Below are 27,215 nucleotides of genomic sequence, written 5' to 3' on the forward strand. Positions count from 1 at the left end.
TGGTTGGTTGTTTTTTTCCTGTACTGTATAAACTATAAATATACCATGCAGTCCTTTATAACTTAAAATAATTTACAGACTGAGGTAGGGGGATAGGAGGATGTTGTCATGGGATTTAGATCCGTCTCAGGGTCTCCCTGACTTCCTGCTGAGCACACAGACACAGGCTGTGTCAATTCGAATGAACCTCCAGGCTGCTTGCTTGCCCTCCATCGTCAGTGCTTTGACAAAGGTGTGAGTCGTGGTGCAGTAGGAGTTCCAGTGCTTTGCGTCGATCCCTCGGCACCCGCTGGACACTGGCTTAGGGTCCCTGCACTTGGTCTCAAAAAAGTACTGCTTAAAAACATTGTTGTTAATGTTGACCTCTCCCAACACTGTCACCTCTTTGCCTTTAATGTCGGTAGCTGTGGTTTTGTCCCCAACCCACATGCTGACGCTGTCGCACACTGAGAACTCGCCCCGGTGTAAGATGGGATGCGCAGTCCTCTTGGTCCTGGCAGTCCTGTTGAGAGAACCTGCACTGCTGAGGAATCCCATGTGCTGTCCTTGCCCTGCCACCGGCGGGGGCAGCGTGCTGAGCAGCACCCGAGGAGACCTGAAACGCCTCTTCTTGAAATATTTTGGGTCCACGGTGATATTTACAGCTTCTCTTCTACCTATCGTCCAAGTCGAGTGGCTGTGGGACGACTGTGGAGCTGCCTCGGGAATGTGGTGTCCTTTACTTGGGTGGCTATCGAGCAGGGAGTGTTCTGCAGGATACTCCAGTGGAGCATTGTCCTCTGACTTTGGAGCTGCCTGTGTGCCGATCAGAAAAGCTATGATCAGAGTGTAGTAGAGCATGGACATTACGCTATGCACCTAGAACAAAAGAGAAATGCAGTGTTACTGGAAGCCATGCTGGCACAAATGGATGCCATTACTGACAATATAAGATACCAGGATCCTACAGATTTCGTCAGGTATTCGTCTGGGTGCCAGATGTTTTTCTTCCGGAAGGGCTCATTCAGACGGCATAAATGTTCTTAATAAAGCGAGAACATTAGAAAATAATAGCTAGATTATTATTAATTCCTCTGGTATTTGTTATTAGAACACTGTTTATGAAGCACTTTTGTGATGTTATTAATGTGGAGACCATATGGTGACAGCATGTTCCCAGGAGTAAAATCTCCAGTGAATTTTGCAGCAACCTTTCTGGCCTGGGCTGATCTCTTGGCTGCAAATACCCTGGAGCAGAGAGAGAAGAAACAGTCCCCTAGCTAAAGTAACTGTTCATTCAGTTAATTTGTCTGGAGAAGTGTTCCTGGGGCTAGGGTGGAGACCACCAAGCCGGTACTTGTGGAAGGGAGGGAGCCCCAGTGAATTGTGCCATTATCATGCACTCAACAGCCATGCTCATCTGCCATGTGGACAGGCCCACCACCCTGGCTGGCTCAGCAGCCTCCAGCAGCCCCCCTGTATCCCATCTGCTCTTTCTGGATGCACCACATTGCTGATTTTGGGCAGATAAAGCCCAGGCTCCTTCCCAAAAGAGCTCAGACATCACACGTCACAAGGGCAGATGGGATTTTTCTGTGTCCAAGCTGCCTATTAGGACAAGCATGGGAGCACTGAGGGTGACAGGCTGCTTCTGGGTTGGCATCCTAAGTGTAGCATAACTAAAACTGTTGTGGCAATAGTAGTGGGAGTTATGTAGAGGGAAAAACCTTCCTTTATTCAGGCTGCCTTGAACAAGAAGCTCCACAAATGCCACTGCATAGCAGATCCAGTGCCAGTCATCCTTTGATCTGTAGAATATGCACATCTATTTGGATGTGGAAAAGTGTAAAATAAGTGGTGGAAACATTGCTAAGAAGAAACTTTTGCTAGAAGACCAGCAGCAGTAGAACCTTGTTAGGTAACTACTATGTGCTGACTAATTCAGCCACATGCTGGGTTAACAAATCAGCAGCAGGCACCCCGGGAATAAGAGACATTCAAAAATGATCTGAAATTGCAGTTAAGGGCAGACATTGTATTTCCTCTGTGAAGACTTAATAAGCAGAGGCAGGGGATAAACAGCAAAAACCCTACCAAGAGAGGCTCCTCCCCTGTCTCTGCCTTGTTTTGCCTGACATGTCTCAGCTGGCCCTGAATGAGGCTGTGTCCAGCCAGCAGCCAGCCGCACATGGACTGGACAAACAGGGTTTTGTGAAAGAGGGATCAGGCTCTGCACTTTACTGTGATTTCCCAGCATGTCTCAATGTTTTTTCTGGGTGTGGGTCAATTATTGTTGAAGTTACCCCTTTCAATTTTTCTGTAGCTTTCGCAGACTACAATCCCAAGCAGCACTAAAGAACTCAACCAGAGCCTTAGCTTTTCCAGAGCACAATCTTGTAGCAAATGCAGAACCCCAAGGTGCCCCTTAGGCTCTTGTGTGGATAGGCTTATCTCAGGCAAAAGTGGAAATGAAATAAACAGCAGTGTTTGTGCATGGCTGGGCAAGCATTTAAGGAATCATTAGGAGATGCCAAGTGAAGGTAGTGACTGGAGAGGACCAAGATGCTACAGTCAAGGGGGGAAAAAGAAGAGAAATGCCAAAAGCCACATGAGCAGCTTTCTGTGCAACAGTTGGGTGGAAGAATCTGGGACAAAACGATGACGAGGAGGGTCAGATCTCTCTCACAAAATCCTTACTGTTTCAACATTGCTTTAATTTGCTTAAAACAAGGCTGAGGGTTGCTGCTTTCCCACATGCTGCTCGTGCTTGAGCAGTCATCATCATCTGTATAAGGAAACAGAGCTGGGTGTAGCTCAAGAGCTTGGCTATGCACGATTTAGAGAGTAACCCCTTATTTTACAACAAAATTAAAATCAGATGGTTCATTACATCTTAGCTTTCCCGACAGAAATGTTAATGGAAAAGGTTTGCAGAACAAAATCCAGGCACAATTTAGACATGCCAATAGCAGCCTCAACCTATTGTGTTTATACATAAACCCTTTTTTAATGATTTCCTTCTATAGAAATGAGACGTTGCAATGTCAGCAGAGAGCTGGGTCTGGTTTTGTGCTGCACAAGAGTCACTGCTCTAAAATGCGGCCACGTTTGTCTCTCTTCTCTGTGTTTCTTATGCTGCATTATTGCTTTAAGGCCAATAACACAAAATCAGAACAATCTCACCTTGCCTTTTGTTCTTAAACTTGCCTTGTGTTTTCTCTCCTTCTGGTGAAACCCCCTTTTGTGCTGTTTTCTAGAAGTGTTCACAGTGCATGCCAAGTGCAGCCACCTGAACTTCCAGGAAGATGCACAGCTGCCAATTCTAGTCCTGGTAGTACATGGGGATCTGTTTGTGACATTGGCCACGAAGGTTATCCCAGGCATTTCAATGTCAAAAGTACAAAACTTATGTTGACCCAGAGGATGTCTAATGAGAACCATGACATCTAAGTGCAGCCTCTCTCATTATAAACAAACATTCTCCACAAAAGATACAGCATCTGGAGACAGAATGAAGGAAGGCAGAGTAAGTGGAAACTCCCATTTTAGCCAGACAATAGCTAGCTAGCAGGTATCAGTGAGGCAACCTGCTTCATAAGTCAAAGAACTAAGGTTTTCTAGCAAATGAGTGTTAAATGCACCCCTACTGGCTTCATTCTTTGGAAGACAAACCAATTACTGTTATTTTTTTTGAGTTCACAATGCCAATTCTCTGCCCCACTGGTACATTAGTCAGGTTGCATTGAAACACTTCTGCTGGTATTCCGTTCAGGCTACTTTGTGACAATCTCAGCCTGTTCCGAGAAGACACTGTGTGTGTATGTTGTGCTTACCTCCGAGCGTACTGCATAAAAAACAAGGTCTTTATTTCATCCAGATGCTGAGCTGGGATTGGCTGCAGCGTGCCATCAGGCCAGTCTGACTGTGGAGCTGAGTCTGGCAGTTGCTTATTCTGTGTTCCGCTAGAAGCAGAAGTATTTATTTCAGTAATTAGCCAGAAAAGAGGTGTTCTCAGTACCATTCTGCACTTGGTGTCTGGAGCAGAGGGACAAATCCACTTGCTTGGCTCTCTGAACTGTGTGTTTTTCACTGTTACAGTGCAGAGGTTGTTTAAAGCCCAGCTTTCAACTTTAAAGAGCAGCACATTTGTACAGTGTACAGAGCTACCTTTATGCAGCACCTTTACCCGACAGTGGCTAACAATCCACTGCTCCACATCCCTCTCAGACATCTTCCAGGCTCACCAAAACCAGAAGTGATGCAGCACAGTGAAGCAGTACCTGAGGATGTCATGACCTGAGCTCAGTTTACACGGTAGAGGTAGACAAATGTGGGCTCAGACCACCCACATCATCTTTGTCTGGGAAACAAGCCTGGCTGCAAGGCACCACAAGTTGTGTGCCAGCAAATAAATGCAGCTGATGTAAAACTAAGCAGCTGCTCTGCTTGGTTGTCCAGGTTGGTCTGAACAGCACCATTACCAGCCCTGTGTCTTTGTCACAGTGCTTCAAGATGCTGTACTCCTATTGTTGATACTGAAACACTCAAACCCAGAGACATTTATAGCACCTGCAGGACATGAAGTTATCTATGCCCTAGCCACAGATCTGCTATCCACAAGTCTTAGTTATGCAGTTTGTGCCCCATGCTTTCCTGCCTTGCAATGCTGGAAGTCCTTTGGAAGGGTTGCCAACATGTGTGCTACTGCACATGTGGAACTACCAGTGGGAAGTACCTTCTGTTGCTCCTTGGGGTTTTTGTCCACACACATTGTCAGCGATTTTAACATTCCACGTGAAATACCAGCTTCCAACAGGAGACTTCTAGCCTCCCCCACTCCCCCATCACTCTTCGTGCTAAAAGCTGCCTGGGCTACTTTGCCTTTGCAGAAAGATGCTGTGTGCTAAAAGCCAGCAAACTGGTCAGTCTCAGCATGTCTGCAGTTTTAGGAGGAGAAGAAGAAAAAAAAGCCAGAAAAATTGTGTGCTGTATGAAATGAAACTTGTCCACAAGCTTGGGATGGCATTTTAGGAGGTGAACCAAGTGAGTCCTTACCCGATGGACTCTCTTAATCAAGACTTTTGGTAAACTAACACTGGTGATGTAGAAAAAGTAGTTACCCTCTTTCTGTTCTAGGAAGGTTTCATTTTTTTCCCACTGGTATTCAGACAGGAGTCAGAGGAGGGCCAGAGACATACCTGAGTCTTCCTGTCTTAGGAGAGGCTATGAAGACCTTTCACAGGATGAAGACTTTAAACTTTAGGAGGTGTTTTGGTATGGGATTCAGAGTGGGTTCAGAAGAACTATTCCTCTGGGATACTCTTTTGAGGAGAAGCTGGCCAGAAAGTAAATATAGCTTCTGAAGCCCAGTGAAGAAGAGGAAAGCAGTGGGCTACAAGAGCAGGGAAATCTCCTGTTCACTTCAGTAGATAATCGGAAGGAGAATCACAGACTGCAATTTGTTGTCAGAGTTACCTGGTTGTGGCTGATACCTGAAAGAACTGAAGTTACAAAACATGCAGTCCTGTGAAGGCACATACTTAGGTGGTTGTCCTCTGGCTGCTGTAAAGGCAGAAATAGCTCCAGCCTTAATTACTTCAGTGTGAATGGTCATCCAGACCCCAGATCAAAGGAAACCCTTCAGGTCCTTCTCCAGTTAAATCCAGCATGCTGACATCTTCTCCAGGGAGTACATTTCTGAGAGTAAATTCATGAGTGCTATTGAAAGTGATAGAAATAGTATTTTATAATTTGTAAATGTTTAGCTTATCTGTTCCATTTAATAAGGTAAATGAGGATTGTGTGAGGTACTGCAAAAGACTCCCCTGGATTCAGTGTGGAGAGTCAAGCACATTTGCTAAGGAGAGTATGCTGCCGAGCATGGTCTGGATTCACTTTGTACCTGCACATTTTCTGTCCACAGGAGAGCTGGCTGCCAGTAACTGTAGCCAGTGGGTTTGGCTCTTACCAAGATCCAAATACAAGCTACTTAATTCTTTAAAATGTAACTTTTTCAAGCGGTGCAGAGCTCAGGAGTGGGTCTGCTACGTGCTGCTTGTGTCGTGTTGTGCAGTGCTTCTGCGATGACTTGGCCTTTTCTCTGGATTTGCTGCTGTCTGTAGGTCATGGCTTATGTTCTACCTCTGTGGCTGAAGGATTTAGGCATTAAGCTAGTTGCAGTGATAGGAATGTGTCAGAAAGGTCAAACAGAGTTCTGAAATCCAAAGCTTCATGCCTCCAGACCGAGTGTGCTGTATTTTTACAAGAATGTACCTTTCAGTTGACTCTTGACAGTTTAGTAACAGTAATGATAGAGCTGTAATATGCTGGCCACTGCCAAAAATAATCCAACAGCTTTTCCAACTGTTCTGCCATCCTAAGAAAACACTGCTTCAGTTCAAGCTGGCTGGTTTTTAACCACAAAAGAGTTTATTTTCAGCAGGGCTTTCTTTTTTAAAAAGTTCTTTTCCTATCTTCTTCCCGTATTCCTGGTTGTGGCAGAATCCAGTAAATCATGCAGTGTTATTCAAATGATGCTGAAGACAACATCTAGAAACTATTTGTCTCTACCTACAGTTTCAGGAGATTAAAGAAGTATTAGTTTGGCCATATTTTAGGTCATATTTTGTTACAGATACACGGTTCTTATGTCAGAGCTCTTGGAGTGAGTCCAGAGGAGGCCACAAAGATGATCCAAGGGCTGGGGCACCTCTGCTATGAGGACGGGCTGGGGGAGATAGGGATGTTCAGCCTGGAGAAGAGAAGCGTCCAGGGGGCCTTAGAGCTGCCTTGCAGTACCTGAAGGGATCCTACAGGAAGGTTGCAGAAGGACTTTTCTTAAAGGTGTCTAGAGGCAAGACAAGGGGGAATGGTTTGAAGCTGAGGGAGAGCAGAGTTAGACCACATCCTAGGAAGAAGTTTTTCAGTACAAGGGTAGTGAGACTCTGGAACAGGTTGCCCAGGGAGATTGAGGATTCCTCCTTCCTGGGGGTGTTTGAGGCCACACTGGATGATGCCTTGAGCAGCTGAGTCTAGTTGAGGCATCTCTGCCTGTGGCAGGGGTGTTGGAGCAGATGATCTCTGAGGTCCCTTCCAACCTAAGCCATTCAGTGATTCCTGTTCTATAATTCTATGATTCTATGAATCCAAATGTTTTAAATACCCCCCTGAAAAGCTATATTTTAAACAGAAGTGACTAAACATAACCAGCTCAGGAGAGTCCTTTCCAGTTATGTGTTCTGAAATAAGCTGTCTTCAGAGAATAATATTATATATATTTGATGGTAACTGGCAAAACATCAACACCATCTTTTGCTACATTTCAGGGATATTTTTACATTTGTGTTTGAAGTGGATCAATTTTGCCTTTTCATTGACTCACAGAAGAAAAGGTGCTACTTGAAAACCCTCTAATTACATTTCAAAAACTCTGTGACCTTCTAACATTCCTTATTTCTGGTTACATTTGATTGTGATATCATGAACAAGGAACACTTTTCCACCATGGAAATTTACTCTGCAGCTTATAAGGACTTCCTAGTATCCATCAGTCCCAGGACATTCAGGTCACACTGAGAGGAATCATCCTTGAGATCAAGAACACTTCTGTCATTTCTTATACCTGTAGAATCATAGAGCTGTTAGGGTTGGAAGGGACCTCAAGGATCAGCCAGTTCCAACCCCCCTGCCACGGGCAGGGACACCTCACACTAGATCAGGCTGCTCAGAGCCACATCCAGGCTGGCCTTCAAAACCTCTAGGGGATGAGGCTTCCACCACCTCCCTGGGCAACCTGTGCCAGTGTTTTGCCATCCTCATGGGGAAGATTTTTTTCCTAACATCCAAAATAAATCTACCCATTTCTAGTTTTGTTCTGTTCCCCCCAGTCTTATCATTACCTGTCCCTCAACACTTTCTTGTCCCTCAATAGCTTTCTTCAGATATTGGAAGGCCACAATAAGGTCTCCTCGGAGCCAGTTCTCTTCTCCAGACTGAACAGCCCCAACCCCCTCAGTCTGTCCTCATAGCAGAGGTGCTCCAGCCCTGTGAGGAGGAACAGCTATGTTCTGCTTTGCTGCCAATGTCGTGCAGTTAAGATACATTTAATCTGAAAGGAAACATGAATTCTAGTAATTCAGTTTCCATCAGAGGTCGTGGTCTCGCTGTGCTGCTTTGTTTCAACCAGAAAGAGTACTTGGAACCCAGTCATATAGGTTTTTTCCAGGATCAAAAAGAATGCTGTTCTTTATTCATCGTGGTACCCCTAGAACAATCATGGTCAGATTAAACCAGGTATTTTGTCATGACCTAAAACAACAGAGATTTTAGCCACAACTGTAGATCAAGCTTCCCTGCTGGGCCAGCTGACTGCCAGCCAGCACTTTAATATAGTGATAACCTCTAAGGTTTGGTTTACAAATACTGCACTAATAGAGTGAAGGACTCCTACTATCAAATCACAGCTTTTCCTTTAGGGCAAATCCCTACAGTGTCTCTTAAAGTTCTACAGAGATGATTTACCCTTTCTTAGTGTTTGTATTATTGTTCCTTAAATGCTCTAAGCTGAAAAAAAAAAAGCCTCATTCATCAATAGTCAGGCTGCACTGTGGCAGAATTTAATACACATTCTCTTGAGGAAAATGGGAGTGATCATTTTCAATCACAGCTCACTTCAACAGGTAAAGCCTTTAGTTTTAAATTACCTATGACTTAGATGAGGCTACTAAACATTACAAGTGAAAAAGAGATGTTTTTTCCTGCACAATGATGGATATGCTTGTCTGAGTATGCAGCAGATGGGATCTTGGAGGCCACCAAAACAAGCAGTGAGTAGTGTATTAGCTTTGTCTCTGGTTGTGAGAGAGAAAGGAGGGAGGCATTTGCTGCTGAGGTTGCTGTTAAAGTGATGGTGTCTACTGGCACGTCTTCCTCGTTGAAACATTAGAACTGGTATGTGAATTAAAATATAGCAGTGGCAGTTCAGGGAAAAAAGTTCTGTAACCTGGGAGGCCTTGAAGGGAATCCTTAAGCCATTATGACTAAGAGCGGTGTCACAGACACTGCATTTCAGCTTTCCCTTGTTCTTAACTGATGAACAGGAAAACAGGAATTTCTGATGGACTTAAGATTTCATTCCTTTATTACATCTACAGTGACTCATCCTGTAAATAAGAGCCTTCTGTAGGCTAAAAGAGCCAGCTGGAAGCTACCTGTGTCTCATACACTTCCTTTTGTTCCAAATGCCTCCAGTACTCAAATGTTCCTTTGAGTATTTCTAGGGAGAGTGTTGATGACTGAGAAAAATACTGCCCTGCAGCGATTAGCATGCATCATGTCACCTTATCATCGTCAGCACAGGATGTGCAACAAATGCCTACCTCTGAATTTCTGGCTCAAGTTTAGTCTAGGCAAGGGTAATAACAAGAATGCTTGATAGCCCGTGATGCATCTGTCATTTTGAGTACCCGAGGGAAAGTAGCACTATGAGTCTTTGCCTGTAGGCTGGGGATTCACCAGATCAGAAATGACTAAGGCTTTAGAATACATTTCCTAGGGATTACTGTGTGTTTACTGGGGCATAAGCAGTGAGAATGGCTCATTTGGAGAAGTCTAATTGTGTCGGCTCTGTCTTTCTGAACCAGTACATAAATATTTCAATTGCTAGTAGTGTCTCTGCAGAGAAGCCCCAAGAGAGGAACACAGTCCATTGGCCATCACCTTCACTGACAATCCATTCCCTCAGAACCTGTGCCAAGTGAAGCTACCTGAAGGGAGAGATCCAGGCTGCAGAAACATTTAGTGTTTCTTGCAGTAGGTGATGGAGGACAGACAGAGCCCAACTTTAAAAGGCTCACTTTTTAACTCCTGAGTTGTAAAACATAATTGAGACTTCCATTTCAAAGAACATAATGTTTGGCATTATGACAGTGTAGAGTGCACTTATGGGAATTTAGAGTTATCAGCAGTCATCTAAATGGTCTGAAATCTCATCCATCTAAAATCCTTTGAACAACAATACATGATTTTCAGGTCATGATGGCCATACCAGTAAAAACTTGCAGTGGGATGCAGATCTATGTAGTGTTAAAATGCATAGATCCACTCTGACAGGAGAGAAAATGTAGTCCTATTTAGGATAACAAACTGACAATCATTAAATAAAAAGAGAATTTGTCTCTGTCAGGATAAAAATCCCTTTAAATACAGTGAAGGGAAAATGAGTTAATGGCCACTTATCAAAACTAGTGAGAAAGCTCTCTGAAAGTAAATGACAGAAAGCAGCCTTAGAAGGAGCATGTGAATCTGAATCTCCTCAAGTTCATGGCCTCACTGGCAAAATTAAGTGAGCTAGAAATAAAAATGCTGGTTAGAAACAAGATATCTGAGCATGCCACATTTGTTTATCAGCCCTGTGTTATCACCTATAAAGCAAACCCTAAAATTAGTGATGGACATACGATGATTGCTTTGGGACTTTCAATATAGGCTTCAGACTTTATATACATTTTTTAGGACTCCAGGGTTCCATAAATCCTAATTCATTGGCACAAAGGAGTGACTAAAGATCTCAGGAACTGACAGGAAAACTACTGGAGCATAAATGGGATAAATCCATCCCACCCATATAAAGTTGGATGCCTTTGAGGTCTGTGGAAACAGATGCCTCCATCCTACACATCTACCAGCCTGCACGGAAGATTGCTGCTTACCTTCAGCTGCTGTCCAAACATAAGAGGAGGACTTGTTCCCTAGTTACTGCTTAAAAGGAGGAGTCCAAAAAAACTGCATGAAGGTGGATGCATGGCCTGTCCTTCTCATCCACATCTCTCCTAAATGCATCTTGAACTGGTTCTGCCAAGTGTCTCGTTTGCTATATTTGGTCCTGGGGTTTCGAATGTGAAATTATCAGAAATGTATGTGTTGAAATTTCAGACTCTATGAAACTACAAAAATCAAACTGGAATTCATCTTGGGGGTGGGGAAGAGGGGAGGAAAGTATGAGGGCAATCAGACTACAATGTTTGTATCCCATCTTGCAGCCAAAAGTAGTTAAGGCAGAAAAATAGATTATCTTTAAGGGCCAGGAAACTTATCCAACTACTGATCTTATTCCAGCTATTCAGAAGGGAATATAAGTCTTGATTCTTGTCCAAAACTTGATTAATAAGAACCATCTGAATCCTGACAGCAATTCCAGCATTTAATTTTTATTCAAGCTCATCATTTTCATTTCATTATCCTTTTTACCTTTTATACTATAGAAAGGCATTTCAAACCAATGAGTTTTTTAGCGACTTGGGTATGTTTTGTGTTGTGTTTCAGTGTAATGCATTCAATGTAGCGACTCCCAACAATGAGCTAGAAACTCCAAATGAATTGGTATGTTATAATCAAATTCCCAAAGATAGATTCCATCATCTGTAATGTTTCTCTAGATCTTGAGTTTAAAGAACATTATGCAAGTACAAAGAGAAAATACGGCCAAGATTCACATAACTTTTAATACTCGACGTCTGTGTGTTTCAGGCTTTCCTGCTCTGTTCATTCTTTATGTCAAGAAAGGAGCTTTATCTTCTAGAAATCTTCCAGGGTGTTTATAACTGCTTTGAAAGCCTCAATGATATTTTAATGGGACAGTAATTCTGAAAATACAAAAGGGAGGTGGAAGCATGTCTATACTTGGCAAGGCAAAGCACAGGAAGGATGCAGCAGAGAAGGCTTGAGTTGAGAGAAATTGAAAGTGTGAGTTGTAGTGAAACTGAGGATCTGGCTGCACTTGATAAAAAGAATTCTGTAGCTGAAGCAGTTCAAAATGATGTGTTAGATGTATCCTGCTCTGGCAGGGGGGGTTGGACTAGATGATCTTTCAAAGTCCCTTCCAGCCCCTAACATTCTGTGATTCTTTTGATTTTCTCCATTAAAAAAAGCCCCTCATAAAATAACATAGACAAAAGATTGTAAAGTAAAACTACCACCTTACCAAAGGGAGATGCTGCTGTGATCATTCAGAGATTTCTGAAATAGTAGAAAACAGTCCATAACTGAATCAAGAATTCTACTTTGCATATGCAAGATTTTCCATCCAAAAATAGCAAGTCATTTGAATCAGATGGACTTAGCCACTAGTTTGTGGTCTATCAGTAGAAGTTAGTTCTGTAGCAAGTGAAAAACCTGAAGAATAACACAGGATTCTTGCCAAGCAGTAGCTATGCTTCTTTCCTCCCTTGCTCTTTTTTTTTCCCCTTTATTTTTTTTTTTAAAGCAAACACAACAACCCCTTAATTTCTAGGATATTCTTTCCTGTTTCTAAATCTATTTTACTTTCATGAGACCTATGGAATTCAATTAGCTTCATTGTCACTTCATTGTGGCTTCATTGTGAATGATTTACTTTACATGACAACCACAGAATCATTGAGGTTGGAAAAGACCCTTTTGATCATCGGCTCCAACCATTAAACTTACTCCACCAAGTTTACCACTAAACCATACAGCTAAGTGCCACATCTAAACGACCTTCAAACACCTCCAGGGATGGTGACTCAACCACCTCCCTGGGCAGCCTGTCCCAATCCCTGACCACTTTTTCAGTGAAAATATTTTCCTAACGTCTAGCCTAAACCTCCCCTGGTGCAGCTTGAGGCTGTTCCCTCGTGTTCTACCACTAAATACGTGTGAGAAGAGACCAGCACCTACCTCTCCATATTGTAAATATCACAATATGGAAATTGTGACAGGAAGACTCAAGCAAGAGCTTCTAAAAATTGAATTCCTTGGTTTCATTGCAGTTGAAAATGGGTCTCGATCCCATGGCAGTCACATTCATTCTGTGCCTGCCTCACTGTAACTGCATGTAGCTCATTTTGTTAAAAGTCCACATAAGGAGTTCAGGAATAAATACATTTAATTAACTTAAGATGTTAATATTGTTCTTTAAATCCTCATGCCCCAAGTAAAATGGAATGCATAAAAAAAAAACCTAATTAATGGGACTGTTGCTCATTAGCAGCTTAACTTCTCTATTCTTTGATGTATGCAGAAAATTTGAGAGGTGTATAATTTCTAGATGATGACTGGACATAAACAATGGAGAACAGTTACATGTGTCCTGCTGTACATGAGGCAGCATGCAAAGATTTGGGCAGGTACTTCTGTCTTCTCATTGCAAAGCATGAGCTTGTTCTGAAGGTCGTAAAGATGTGCTGATGCTCAGAGATTGCCATATTCTGCCTTCCTTTCCCATGTAATTGGTGTTCAGAACAATTTTCTTAGAAGTCTCCTTCTCTGGAGACATTCAAGACCCATCTCGATGCATTCCTGTGCAACCTGTGCCAGATTCTATGCTCCTGCTCTTGCAGGGAGGTTGGACTCGATGATCTCTGGAGGTCCCTTCCAACCCCTAACATCCTGTGATCCTGTAATTCCTAAGTACTCCACTACAGCAATGTGAAATACAATGGGGTTGCCATCTAAACTAAGCAATTCAGTTGGGTGCAAGAAAAACTTCCAAATGTAAAGGCTGTTTAGTGTTCTGATGACTTAAAACCTGGAAGTTTTGTACTACAGAGCTGGAAAAAAAGGACTTTCTTTCTCATGCATACCAAGACCCTTTTAAATGTGGTGCCACTTTGAAATGAGAGGGTAAAATCTCCTTACTAAGAACAGGTTCCATAGCAGAGCTGACCACACACACAAAAAAAACCCCAATCTGGAAACACTGCCAAATAAAACAAAGTAAATCAAAGAGACACTGACAGAGTTTTCCGATTTCAGTATCATTTGTGTAACTGTTGTCATGTTCTGCGGAAGCACAAGTAGTTCTCACAGGAGAAAGAGTCTCCTGGCATCTAGGGTAGTTTACCAAGAAAAACACAAAGATCTAAGTCTTGCTTAGATATTTAAGCAATTTTTTTCTAATACCTTGGCTCATCTAGACATGATCAGAAAAAGGAAACAAGCAGATAGGATTTTGTAATGGCTTCTGAGGTGTTAGAAGATAATGATGCTAAATAATTTTCTGTGAAGAGACAGCAGTTTTGTGACCTGTGCTGCTGCTGCTGGAATCCTTGTCTGTGTGCTTTCACACTTCATATATTTGTACTTGATGCTTAGGGTTAAAGTATGGTTTCTGTGTAAAGGTGTTGCCATTATGCAAACCACTCCATACCTACATGTTTGTTTCTTTTACGTTTTCTGATCTGAACTATTCTTAGCCTAGAAGTTCGCTTTGGTTAATTTGCAGCAGAGTAACCATTGCAAAACCAGTCTGTGTTCAGGATGATTGGCATACAGATCCTATTTCTTGGCACTCTTTTATTTGCCTCATTGCCCTTATTTGTTCCTTGTGTTTGTGTGTGCATGTGTGCCTCAAGAAGTAGAAAGTGTGTTTCTGTCCATATTTGTAATCCATATCAGTATCAATTTATTCTCTCTTTACCATAATCCTTTTTGTACCTTCCTTTATGGAACGAATGGATTTAAAAGCAATAGGAAAATGGGATTTCCATCACCAGGTCCATCTTGGCACTGCTACTGTGACTAAGTGGTACAGCAGTAAATATGCCTTAAGCACTTGCACCAAATCATTCCATCAGGACCATTCCCTGTCTCAACGGCGCAGCTTTTCTGTGCAACAGTTGTGCTGATACAATAATGTTTTACTGGGCAGCACACTCAAGGACTAAGCAACATATTCCTGCTGGGAAAACCTCATATTGTCTGGAACTCAGTCCAGCCCCTGGTCATGCCTGTGTCTTGACATACTCCTTTTTTTAAACTCCCTTTCCAGCTCTAAGTGCTGTCTGCTCTACATGCTCTCTGACTGTGTCCTCTCCTTTATTTGCAAGTCTCCCTGCCTTCTCCTTTCATTGAGACCAGCTGTCTCAGAGTTACTGCCCTACCCAATCCTTGCTGCAGTGCACGTTGGACCTCTTGCCTTAAGCATGTTGGGTTTCATCTTCTGTGGAAAATATTTACTCATTACTGTATTAACCCATTGCACAGTGACTCACACTGTTGCAATGCTAGACAGCTGCTGGCAACCATGAAGAAAGGTAGCAACAAAGTATAGTGGATTCCATACGTTAGCAACAAAAAATATATTCAGAAAAGCTAATTCAAACTGCATTTCCTTGTGCTGAATAAGTGAGCACACTGACTTGATTTAGGAGGTTGCTTCATTCCTATGTTCTGAGAATCCTCTGCTTTAGTTGAGACCCTGACAGGCAGCTGCTGCACAAAAGATCTGACTGATGCTCCCAGAGAGCAAAGATAGTTTGAAATGAATCCATGTTTTAGCTGTATGGTGTGGGCTTCTGGGCACAGACCCAGTGAGCAGTGGGTGAGTAGGAGTTTTCTGTTGTCTTTGTGTTATGTCGGAGCTTGATGGGAGGCAGCTGCTGGGAATGTTTTAAGATAGGAGGGTTTGGGTTTTTTTTTACCCACACAGATATTTAAGGTGAAATGGAATATTAGGTGAAATTTAAACGTAGGAAGGGATTTGTCTGTGTCTGGAGGCAGACCTCTCTGCAAAATCCTGACCTCACATAAAGCCTGAGTAATGATCAGTGTAATATGCAGAGAAGTGAATGATGATACAGAGTGCAAGATCTCCTTTGCTGGGAGTCTCTAAATGTCTCTGAAACAAATGTCTTTGAACACTTCTGGTCACACAGTTATTCTATGCAAAGGGCAATTAAACAGAGAAGTGTTCGTAAAGCAAAGACCTGATCCTTGTACTTTTCACTCCCTTATACACGGGAGTCCTACAAGCAAACAACAAAGCTTAAAAAGAAAGAAGTTTAAATGAAGTTCAGGCCTCAGCAACCTCTGCTTAACAGGAAACAGAGAGATGGTCTAACCTTTCAGCCTCAACAGGTCTATAAATCTGCATTGGGCAATATGTGTGTTCGGAACAGCTGCAGGGCTCTTCCACGTTCATTTTCAGTGTCGGGGTATCATCTGATTGCTGAATGCATTTTTTGCTCCAGTGAAAATGATAATGGGCAGAATGCATCTCTTCCCTTTTAATTGTTCATTTGCATGTTTCTGCCGCTTATTTTAGGACTCTCTTTGGCCATGTTCTAAGTGAATAAATGTGAAGGCCTAAATTGCAGAGCTATGCCAATCACTGATGTCGTTGCGTGTCTTTACGCTGTTCACGCTTCAACCTTCTGTGGGTTTGCTGACTTCCCTGGCATGCAGAGTTTGAAATGTGGGAATTCTAATAGAGGTAGGCCAGGCTTAGAACACTTCTGTTAGTGTGTTTACCAGAGTACTATTTTCCTTGCTGTCTTTTATTGGATTAAGTATGAACCTTTTCCATTTTCACGGTGAGAACAATCGGTAGATTGAATGTGTAGACTCTTGGAACTGGGATGACTAAACTACTCTAGCAAGTTTTCTCTACATTCATTAAACAATCTTGCAGAGACTGATTAGACAAAAACTTCTTGTAGTCTCATACAGCTTATAGAAGATATGAGGGGGAAGGAGCCAGAGTGGGAGGAGGTGCTTCTGAAAGTTGTGGAATGGAAACTGGGTATAGGAATGAGAAGCTATAGAAATAATAACTTGTGAATAACATTTGAAGTCTACAGCTGCTAAATGCAATACAACTTGAAGTTCAGATCATGCTGCTTCTGGTTTAATAAGGGAAAAATGTTGCAGACAAGTGCATATATGTTCCTAGCATGACAAGGTGTGAGGAGCTTTCAGTTGCTTAAACTACTGAGAAGGATGGCAATTCCAAAACCTGTAAACTCATCAGCTTGAGGCAGCACTGCAGCTATGGTATGCAGATGCTGTTGATACCAGTACCACAAAATGAAATGTGTTACTCAAACCAAAGCAGATAAAGAGTTACAGCCTGCATGGAAGAATGCTATCTTTGTGCAAACTGATGTTAATGATAACTTGAACTCACAGACACACTGATTACCCTGCTAAAAGAAGACTTTGAATCTCTTCCCAGAATTACAGCTTTTTAATTAGAAGACTGTGAGCAAAGTCTTAATCTTGTTAATAGGGTTAGACATGGATAAGGCAGAAACAAAATCCACGGCAACACAATCTAAACAGGAAAATCAGTGGCTCAGAGACTAGTAACAGCAGTGCTAGCCAGGGCAACAAAACTGCTTCCTTGCCCCTGGTTTTCATGCAAGACTAAGCTTGACAGAGATTAACCTGAAATAAACACCTCTTCTGTCCTGTAACATTGAGCTACATCACACACAGCTATTGGAAAATGTATAGCTGAAGTGTAGGGAAATGTGTTTTAAATCTACAAATCCACAGCTGCGTTTTTTCTTTGTTTGTTTATTTGTTTGTTTTCATTTCCCTTTAGCCCTTCCAAATTCTTGTGAAACTCAGGGATCAATAATAATTTCATCTGTAGCTGATTCTGACAGATACTTATCTTTCTGTTGGCTTTGCAGTCTGCTTGAAATAGTACTTCTTTCTTCATGTCAGGCCTCTGGCAGTGCTTACTGGAATTTGAATTACAGTCTCTAGTGAATCCCATTTTTACTGTCATTAACTTTCTAAACTGTTCCCCATAGCTGTCAACCTTTCTATACTTGGAGACCTACTTAGTGGGAAGCTGGGAAAGCCTTTTTTGTCTGCCTAGAATCATTGTGCCTTTAATTGAAGTTTAACTTTGTCATTAGATCCATTTACATTGTAGGCATTTCATGACAGGGATCATATACTTCACTCACACACTGGCTGAGTTTCTCTTCAGATTTACCTCTTAATGGAAGGGGGGTGGGAAATAAAGCTCCATATTTACTTAAGATTTTTACAAATAGCTTTTTTATCCCCTTCCATTAACTAGGTTAATACATTCAGCAGATTTTTATTGGAAATTAAAGACATGGCTCATCTGCAGATCCTTTGCTGTGCTCTGGCTAAGGAGGTTTATTTAGCAAAACACAAGCACTGTGGTTTCAGTGGCTGTTTCTCTAGATGCCACTGTCAGAATCTATAAACCTTGGGCTTATGGTTGATTCCAAATTAGGGACAAATCTTGATCAGAAAGCAACAGGATTGGAAACATTTCTCCCCCTAGATGAACAGAAGTGACTGGGTGAAGGATTGCTCTTTGAGTTCATCAGTCATGTAGCTGTGCAGCAGATGGCAGGTTGCAAGCTGCTTTCCTTCTCTTAGAATGTGAGTCAGCGGTGACCAAAACTGTGAGTTATAACATGAGCTTGACAATGATCACTTCAGCAGTTGGGGAAGCCAATTGCTTTCTTCTTAGTAAGAAAAAAGAAATCTGATTAATTAGCTGAGTCATCCTGCTTACTTCACTGTTGGTATGAAAGGCATTCCCTATGGATCAGCCTACACAGGGAAATGCCAAACCAGAATCACGACTGACTGAGTTCAGTCAAGGTTTCAAAATATTACCCACAAGTATCAAATGAAAAGCAGGGACAGTCCCAGTCAAGCAGTTGCTTACTAAAAACTTACAATGTTCTTTGCAATGATTAGAAGATTTTTCATTTGGGTTCCCTCCATGCAGAAGAACTTTGTTTCCATTGGATGGATTTGCATTAGGCTACACTGTGAGGTACAGATTAATAGACTGGAGCGTGGCAGTTGCCCTCTCTCACAGGCTAATCTCTGAATGATGCTGCAGTGCTGCCTTGTTCCTGAGACAGATAGTTTACATAGCCTCTAGGAATTAGAACAAGTTGTTAGTAGCTTTTAGAAAGATTAAGTCTTTTTAATGTGAAATGGAAAATGTGTTATCTCCTGAGAAAGTATTTGCTTTCACTTTGAAGGGATGGCAGGATCCTGGGTCAAGTGCTGAAGGATGAAGTCACATTACTTGAATTCTTTTAAAAATTTGAAATATTGAATAAAGGCAAGAAATCCTGCACTTCATTAAATAGCTTTCTAATTTCCTTGCTTTCAACTAGGAAAGGAGGAGTGGGAGAAATGAAAGGGCCACATGCTTCTCCCTCTGAAAACACACAGAAGGAAGAAATGGTCTTTAGTACAGCCCTTCACAATATTAACCTGTTTCCCAAAGGCAGTTTACAGTACAAGAAAGCACATCTAGGCAGAGCTCATGGCTCAGAAGTCGCTAGATCTAATGTATGTGATTCTGCATGCTTTGGCAAAGCCAGAAACTCACACTTTTGGCATATATCAAATGTCCTGGAATGTGAAGCTGAGCAGTGAACCTTTGCACTCTCTCTGTTTACAGCGTGTGCCTTAGAAAATGTTGGGAGGAAGGCTTGGCAAGAATGACTGAGGCAGGGAGGATTTGGAACAAAACCATAGATGTTTAATGTTTATAACGTTGATAAGAAACACCAATAACAAGGAGAGCAGTGGGAAGGGGGTTTGAATGGAAAAGCAGTAGTTTCTGTGGCTTGACATTTCTGGAAGTAAAACATGAGCCACACACCTGCAGTGCACAACTGAGTACAATTCTTGTCGTAAAGCATTATGGATTGCTTGGCAGACAACAGGTTATGAAACAGCCAGTAGTTGGTAGAAAAATAGAGGAATGTCATCCACAGATGAGCAAAGGATACTACTAGCCTTATATACAGGACTGGCATCTTTATTATGGGAGGAAGCGAGTGTAAAACAACCTGATGTTAGAGAATTGATTGAAAATAACTAGCTTCATGCTGTACCCACTGTAAAAAGAGTTAGAACAGGATAAAGAGGTAGGCCTTTTTCTTGGTACCTATTTCTCTTGACACAGTTTGTGTGCTTTTTCCTTCCACTTAGGAGGTGCAGTTAGTGTGATCAGTTTTGCTGAGGGCAATGAATAAAATTGCTAACACTGTAATGAGAAGAAAGAATAATCAACTTGTTCCCCAACCTTTTAACATACTATAAATATGTAAGAATGACTGTACTGGATCAGATGAAAAGCTTCATCTTGTTGTTACTCTCTCTGACAGAGGCAAACAGAAGATCCTCAGGCAAGTGCCTAAGGGCAAGATAAGCATACAGTGGTACTTCTCCAACCACTCCCCTATCCTTCTGCAGTGGCCAGATGAGCCAGAGTGGTGTATGAAATGTTCAGTATATTTCCCTTCCATGTACCTGTCCAGCTATTCCTTGAATCCACTTGCCATTTTAGCAGCAAAATACCTTGTGACTAAGAGTTTTGCAGCCTAACGACATGGGACGTGAACAGCTGCTTTTTGTTGTTTATTGATTGTGTCACCAGATGGTTCCTTTTGATGCACTTGGCTTTTGTTGTGAAAGAGACACCAAGCACCTGAGCCTTCTGAGTTTGCCAACGATTTTAAGCCTTTTGGACTTTCACTGTTTTGCTCAAGTCTAAAACAACGGTAGTGGGGAGGGCTGAAGAGTTGGGCCTAGTCCCCAGCCAAATAGTGAGGAAAGAATTTAGCCTGTGAAAGGATATCATTTTTTAATAAGTGATGGAAGCATTGAACCCAAACTCTTGGTCAAAGGCAATATATGATAAAAAGAAAACACCAAAGCTGGTGACAATGAACTGCAGCTAGCTGGAAAGGAAAAGCAAAAAAAAAAAGAACCCCCTAAAATTGAAACCTCCAAACTGAGTGCTGAGAGAAAGAATGGGTGGCTTCTCATATGGAAAACTGTAGGTGTCGAAACAGTAACAAATACAGGCTGTTACCACATGGAAACCATCCTTCATCAATGGGACAGATGATGGTGTGAAGAACAAAATTAAACCAAAGTAAATCAGTGAACCAGACCACACAAAAAAAATAATATATTGAAAAATCTATGTCACCTTTACATCCATACAATGCAAAGGGAAATGGTGAACCAGTTTGGAACGGGGGAAAAATCAGCATAGGAGGTTTTAGACTTGCAAAGCCATACTTAGAAAACAATCTGCTTCCCAGCAGTATTTAGACTGGAACAATTTACTCATTATAAGTCAGAGCTGTCAGGAAATATAATCTTTTATTCTTTTTCTGAGCAGCTGACAACGAACTGGGCTAAAGGATTTGGTGTTGTTGTTCCACAGTCTTTAACACAGCAGCATTTCCCGCAAATAGTGGCAGCTCAAAACAAATAACCAAGCTTGAGTGTAAGAAGCAGATTCATTTTATCAATTATTCATTCATTTTATTCCTGGAAGGAGGAAAGAAATTGTCTTACCCTCTGTCTGTCTTACCCTCTGTCTGATTTTAATTTTTCCCCCCTGTATTTGTACTTGAATCTTCTTCCCACTCAAGTCACCGGGAGTTTGATATGTAACACGCCAATGGGAGCAGAACCTGATGTTTTATTAGCACATTATTATGGACTCTACAGGAACAGGAAATTAAATTTTGGAGCCAGGAACTTAAATTAGGCAAAGATTTTTTTTTTAATTTATTTTTTTTTTATAAGATCAGTTTAACAGTCTGTGTTTGATGTTCCCTTTTAGAAAATCCCTGTGCAAAAAATAGTCTTGAACTACATCAGGTGTTCTGGTTACTGCAGGTAGGATTTCTGACAGTGATCAGAGCTGTGTTCAGAAAAGATTTATAGGGACTATCAAAAAACTGAGGGCAGTCTGTCTTAGGGTTTTGAGTTGTAAAGTCCAGCCTAGGCAATTCCTCTGGATTTTTGCTGGGCGTTGTCATCATCTCACATTTCCTTCCAGGCAATGCCACTGTGAAATGTGGAAGCCACATTCATGTGATAAAATTGATCCTAGCAACAGAGAGTGTGAGTTTGATAGATTCTGATTTGAGTCATCTGGTAGTGCCAACTATTATGCCATAATGAAAGAGCTAAGGTGGGGGGGAAAGAAAGGCTCTTTCCTGGGAAATAAACTTTGCCTTCAAGATATGGAGAAGCTGAAGGTGTTTCATTCATTGAACAATGGCACAGGAAATTCAAAATGATGCTTCAGAAGCCTGGCTTCTGAAATATCAAAAGCATGACATTTCATGCTATCTCATACGATCCTTTTAATTCTGGATTTAGATAATATCTGTATACAGGGCCTGGTTTCTTCTTACTAGCTGTATATAGGCTCTAAATATTGAGCAGTGCTTTATATATTTTCTCCTGCTGTGCAGTAATGATGTAATCTAAATGTCTTTCACATGAATATAGTCACCCAGACATTATGCCTGAAGCTAGTCAAGTAGCATATCTTTCTCATTCCTCTAAACACATGAAAGCAACTGCGCAGTGTGGTGTACTTGAGTGTGCTTCTCTTGGAGCTAATGCATTCAGAGATGTGCTGACTAGTGAATTGCTGTAACCAAGTCTCTATATGCTTAGTGACTTCCCAACTCTCTGCCACTGCAGTCAGCACCTTATGTCTTCATTTGTGTATCCATTAAATTGGATTTCATCCCCTCTGTGTTTACAAGTGCCAGGTGTTAATGTTTCAGTACACTGTAACTCATTTTGAAGTACTTAATAGTCTCAAAGAAACAAAATGTGAGGCCCCAAACCCCCACTTTCACACACAGGATGCTCTGTAGAATTGTAGTGTTTCTGTATGCATGCTAGGGGCTGATAAACACAGGTAGCTGCACTTGGGAACGGGTTGGCAAAGTTGGACTGACATTGTGCATCTCCACCTTTCAGCCTTGGAATGTGCTGGCATTCAGGTTAGCAAAGTTGGGCTGACATTGTGCATCTCCACCTTTCAGCCTTGGAATGTGCTTGGCATTCAGGTTTCACAGTCTGCATTACCATTCTCCTGACCCTGAGTTTTGCAGGGTGATGCAGCTCTCAAAGTGAAAGCTTTATTGCCAGTGTTTTACGTAAGGTGCCAGCTCCGCAAATGATCAAGTTGTATTTTCCCATTTGCAGTATACTGACCAGTTAGGTACTTTCCTAGGCCTTCCTCCAGTATTTCAGTCATAGCTGATTAGCATGAAGAGTTGTAAATCTCAGCTATGGAAACTTACATGAACACATGCCTACAGCAAACTCTTGAACAAAAGCAAACCTAAAGAATGCCACCTGTCCCTGCTTTCCTAGAGTCACCATTCTCCCAGCAGTGAGCTAACACCACACAAAAACAGTAGAGTCACCTTTTTTTCTTGCCAGGATAGGTCAAGTATTTGACAAGTTAAAACACTGAGGAGAAGGTTGGGATGTTCATCCAGGTCAATATTCTGTCTCCTGCAGTTGCTAATAATGTTCAGTCGCTAATAATCACCAGATCATCTCCTTGGTGTACTCCTCCACTCAGCAGTCATTTTTGACTCATGGATTTCCTGACCCACAGGTAGTGTCTTTGCTTTTAATATGATTACTTTCTGAAACTCTTCAAACTATAATATCCTGTGGAAAGGAGCTCCATAGTTCAATTGTGCATGGAGAGAGGAATAGAATAGAATAGAATAGAATAGAATAGAATAGAATAGAATAGAATAGAATAGAATAGAATAGAATAGAATAGAATAGAATAGAATAGAATGGAATAGAATGGAATAGAATAGAATAGAATAGAATGGAATAGAATAGAATGGAATGGAATGGAATGGAATAGAATAGAATAGACCAGTTTGCCTTGAACTTGTCACCTGCTAGTTCTAGTTCCTACTCCTTGATTTTTAACTAGGAGACAAGACAACAGTCATTCCCTTTGAAGCATCTTAAGGGCAATTATGGCTGTAGATATCTTCCTGACACCCCTCCTCAGCCATCTCTTTTCCAGACTTAGAAATTGTAACCCTGTGTAGTTTCTCTAAATATGGAAAATGTTCCAGGCCTTTCATCCTCCTGCACCTTTTATTGTTCTACTTTATTCTTTTTTCTGAGATGTGAATGATGACCTGAACTACAAGCAGGATGTGAGGACAGTAAAAGTTTATATCAAAGGTCTGAGAATTTTTTCCCCCCCCACCGAGTTACATAGCTTTCTTATTAGTGGAACTGAGCAGATAAGAGCACACATAAATTAACAGATACTACGATCTCTTGGCATCAGCAAAAATGATCCTGCGTGGCTTGGCCACATAATTTTTGGTAGAAATGCACACATGTGCCAATATTTAATGAATTCAGCGGAGCTGCACAAAGGCCATTGTGTCAGAGCAAGCCACATGCATCCCACAGGCTGTCTATCCCAGAGTGGGAGGCACTTCTCTTGCAGAAACGCTCTTGGAGCCATTGGCCTCTGTGACTGGGCTCAAGTCAAATTCAGCACAGGGAGAATTTTCCTCTTACTGTGAAAGAAATGCAGTTGTAGAGGCATCGTTACACGTGCCTTTCACTTCCTTTACCCTGAGGCAAGTTTCGAGGTGTTTATCTTACATGTCTAAGTGTATCAGTGGATCGAATAAATGTTTTAGTTCATGGTCACTTTCTGAACGCTCTTTAAAAGTTCTTTTCCTGAGAGGGTGGTAGCCAGCAGAGGTCACCATTTCTGCAGCCGGTTTGAAAGGAGTTGAGCCTCACCAGCTTCTATTGGACTGAGATTTGAAGGACAGACAAATATTTCTAAACCTACCAATCCAGCATTAACGTTTGGTGTTAAACATGGAATCTTTTGGAATAAAAACATTAATTTTATTAACCCTTTTGGGGCATTTTTTATCAGCAGTTTGTTTTTAAAATAGAGCCTAAAAAAAAAAATGACAAAATCATATTAACTTCTTAAAATTACTTTTTTCTCCCCCACCTGCCTTTAATTTAATTCAATTAATGCCAACCATTATGTATTAGATATTTTGTTAGTCCTGAAAGCATTCTGTAAAGAAGTGGGAAACCAACTGGTAGAATTTGTGCTTAAAGGAAGATTTTGTATGTTCAAAGCCATGGAGCAGCAGGGGGGTTTATGGCACTTACTCTGTTGATTGAAACACTCTAGTTTTTAAATGTCTTCTGTGTGACCCTTGTTCGAGGTGTCCTGTCAAAGAAAGGCAGCTTGCACTTGAAAATGCTAATCTGAATAGAGATTTTAGGTAGTTTTCTAACCTGATTTTTAGAATGAATCACAGAATGGTCAAGATTGGAAGGGACCCCAATGATCCACCCCACCCTGCCTTTGGCAGGGACACCTTCCACTAGATCAGGTTGCCCATCCTAGGGTGATTACAGAGACTGTTTAGTTACTCCATGTAGCAATCATGTACTTAGCCCATGGGTTTGAATGGTCCTTTGTACTCATTGTAATTCTTTACCGAATTTAAATGAAGATTATCTGAAAAAATAATTTGGATAAGAAAATGCACATTGCTTAGCTAAGAGGATGAGGGAAAGGAAGCCAGTTACTCTTTGCTACCTTATTGTGAGACTGACAGATCCCTTTGGGGTGAGTGGCTGGGATTGATTCAGATGTGAAACCATCATTGCTCTAGTGTACAGATTCGTCAGAGGGCTCCTCTTCAGACCTTGATGAGATTTTTTAGCAAGTTATTAATACATCATGGTTAATATATTTAAAGGCAAATTTTTTTCTTAACCCTACTCATCTGAACGCTCCAGTTAATTTGATTTGTTGCCCATCACTAGGACCTCTTTATGACAAAGTGCAGAAAACATTGCGACCTTCTGAGCTTCAGACAGATGTCTGAAATGGTCCTTGTCAGGTTATGTTAAAAAAAATAAATAAATCCTGTTTTCCATAATAATCCAAACAGCTCCAAAATGCAAAGACTGTGAATGTCCAGGCAGGTCAGCTTCCTCTCTGTCTTTTTGTGTTGGGTTTTTTTTTTCAGACAATAGTCACGTTTTGTTTTGGCTTAGAAGAAAAAAAAAAGGTGTCCAAAAGACTTTGCTGTGATACTGGAAGGCAGGAAAGCACCCATAAATTATCTGCCTAACAGTTACAGTGCAGCCTCAAAGTTGTGACAACTTGGAAAAACCAGCCTGACAAGCACGCTCACTTTTGCTGTTTTTCTCAAACTTCTTGAGCATATAAGGAGAATTTTGAAAGTGAGGAAAGCAACTGCAGCACAAACACTTTTGTTCTCGGCACACGAATTCCTTCTGTCTCCCTGACTGGGGTCCACGTTTTTGCCTCTGACTAGTGTTATCAGATCAAGCAGTGTTAGCACCAGATAGAAATCAATAAATGTGGTCAGAGTCATCCTGTCACTACAGGCGGGCAGCAGGGAGTCTGTAAGCTTTTCCAAGTGGACATCCTAGAGGATAGAGAGTCTCTAGAGAGCCTATAGCTAAACGTTCCTGCCTTGGGCCAGGCATGCTTTGATTGAGCAGAATTCCTATTTATTTGCATTAATAAAGAAAAGAATCCTTATTTGGAGCAGAACTATCACAGAAAAAAAGAAAAGAAAAGAAATAAATAATAATAATAATAATAATAGTAATAAAGGTGCTAGGGAAGCCTTAATACGCAGAACAAAGACAGTAAAGAATTTTCATATAGGTGGAACTACTGTATGATGCAAATGAAAGTGAGTTGTCATATACCTGGATAAAAAAGAAAGAAGAATACTTACGTTTCTCTAAGATTAAGCTGTTCTTTGCTAAAGATGGTTTTCAGGCTTTAAGCTTAAGCACAAATGGTTTAGGAACACCTTCCAGATGTGCGTGCGGTTTAACCTGTGTTAGTAGATGAGATTTTCAGTTGCACTAGACCAGGCTTTTCTTGCAAAGGCTATTTTTAAGCAACGAGCACTCTGTATTTCAAAGACATCTGCTCTGTTCCTCTCAAGAGGGTGAAAATCATTCTACAGCAATAATTTCAAGGGTAGTAAACTTCCACAACTGGTACAAGAGCCGCATTGCTTGCTTTGTGAAAACTGACTGTTGCAGGGTCACTCACCTCAAAGCAGTATCACTGGATGCGGGGGGTACAGGGAATCCGGAGGGTTGTCCAAGCTGTTTTGTAGTCTGTAGCACCCCAGACCGTCGACACTTTCCCAAGCCAGAAGAGCCATTCACATTCCCTCTGCCTTTCCAGCCTCATTCACTGCTCTCAGGGCTCAGCTAGCTGCACTGACTCACAGAAATTAAGCTCCCTCTGGGTCCTAGTGCTGTAAACGTGTGGGAGCTGCACGGACTCGTAGGAATTCAGCCTCTGGCTTGGTGCCTAGTCCATGCAGTGATGCACAGATGTGCAGTGAAAGTTTCAAAGCGTGCACTGGTTGTATGACTGTGCATACATAACACCGAGAAAAGCCTCCCAACTTCCTGGTTACACTGTCAAGAGCTGAAACCCTCTTTAAGGGACGTTTTGTCTTCAGCCTGCTACTTTGCATCTTAATCCTTGCACTTAGTTTGAAGATGAGAGCTCAGAGAAAGAAAATCCAAGGGACGTGACGAATGGGTCTTTTTGCAAATCA

The 27,215-nt window shown here is 41.6% G+C and overlaps 1 protein-coding gene across 2 annotated transcripts; it reads right to left on the reverse strand.

Annotated features, from left to right (window-relative positions):
- NGF (nerve growth factor) lies at positions 1-26,897 on the reverse strand. 2 transcript variants are annotated; one of them, XM_054176444.1, is made up of 3 exons: positions 26,696-26,897; positions 3,813-3,941; positions 1-858 (listed from the first exon to the last, which is right to left on the reverse strand). In XM_054176444.1, the coding sequence occupies exon 3, from the start codon at positions 844-846 to the stop codon at positions 127-129; it is 720 nt and encodes a 239-aa protein (XP_054032419.1). In that variant the 5' UTR covers positions 847-858; positions 3,813-3,941; positions 26,696-26,897; the 3' UTR covers positions 1-126. The 2 variants fall into 2 exon arrangements, with proteins under 2 accessions (XP_054032419.1, XP_009894379.2); XM_009896077.2 differs by lacking the exon at positions 3,813-3,941.
- Positions 26,898-27,215: the final 318 nt, after the last annotated feature.

Source organism: Dryobates pubescens, chromosome 35 (assembly GCF_014839835.1).
Source record: "Dryobates pubescens isolate bDryPub1 chromosome 35, bDryPub1.pri, whole genome shotgun sequence".
Lineage (NCBI taxonomy): Eukaryota > Metazoa > Chordata > Aves > Piciformes > Picidae > Dryobates > Dryobates pubescens.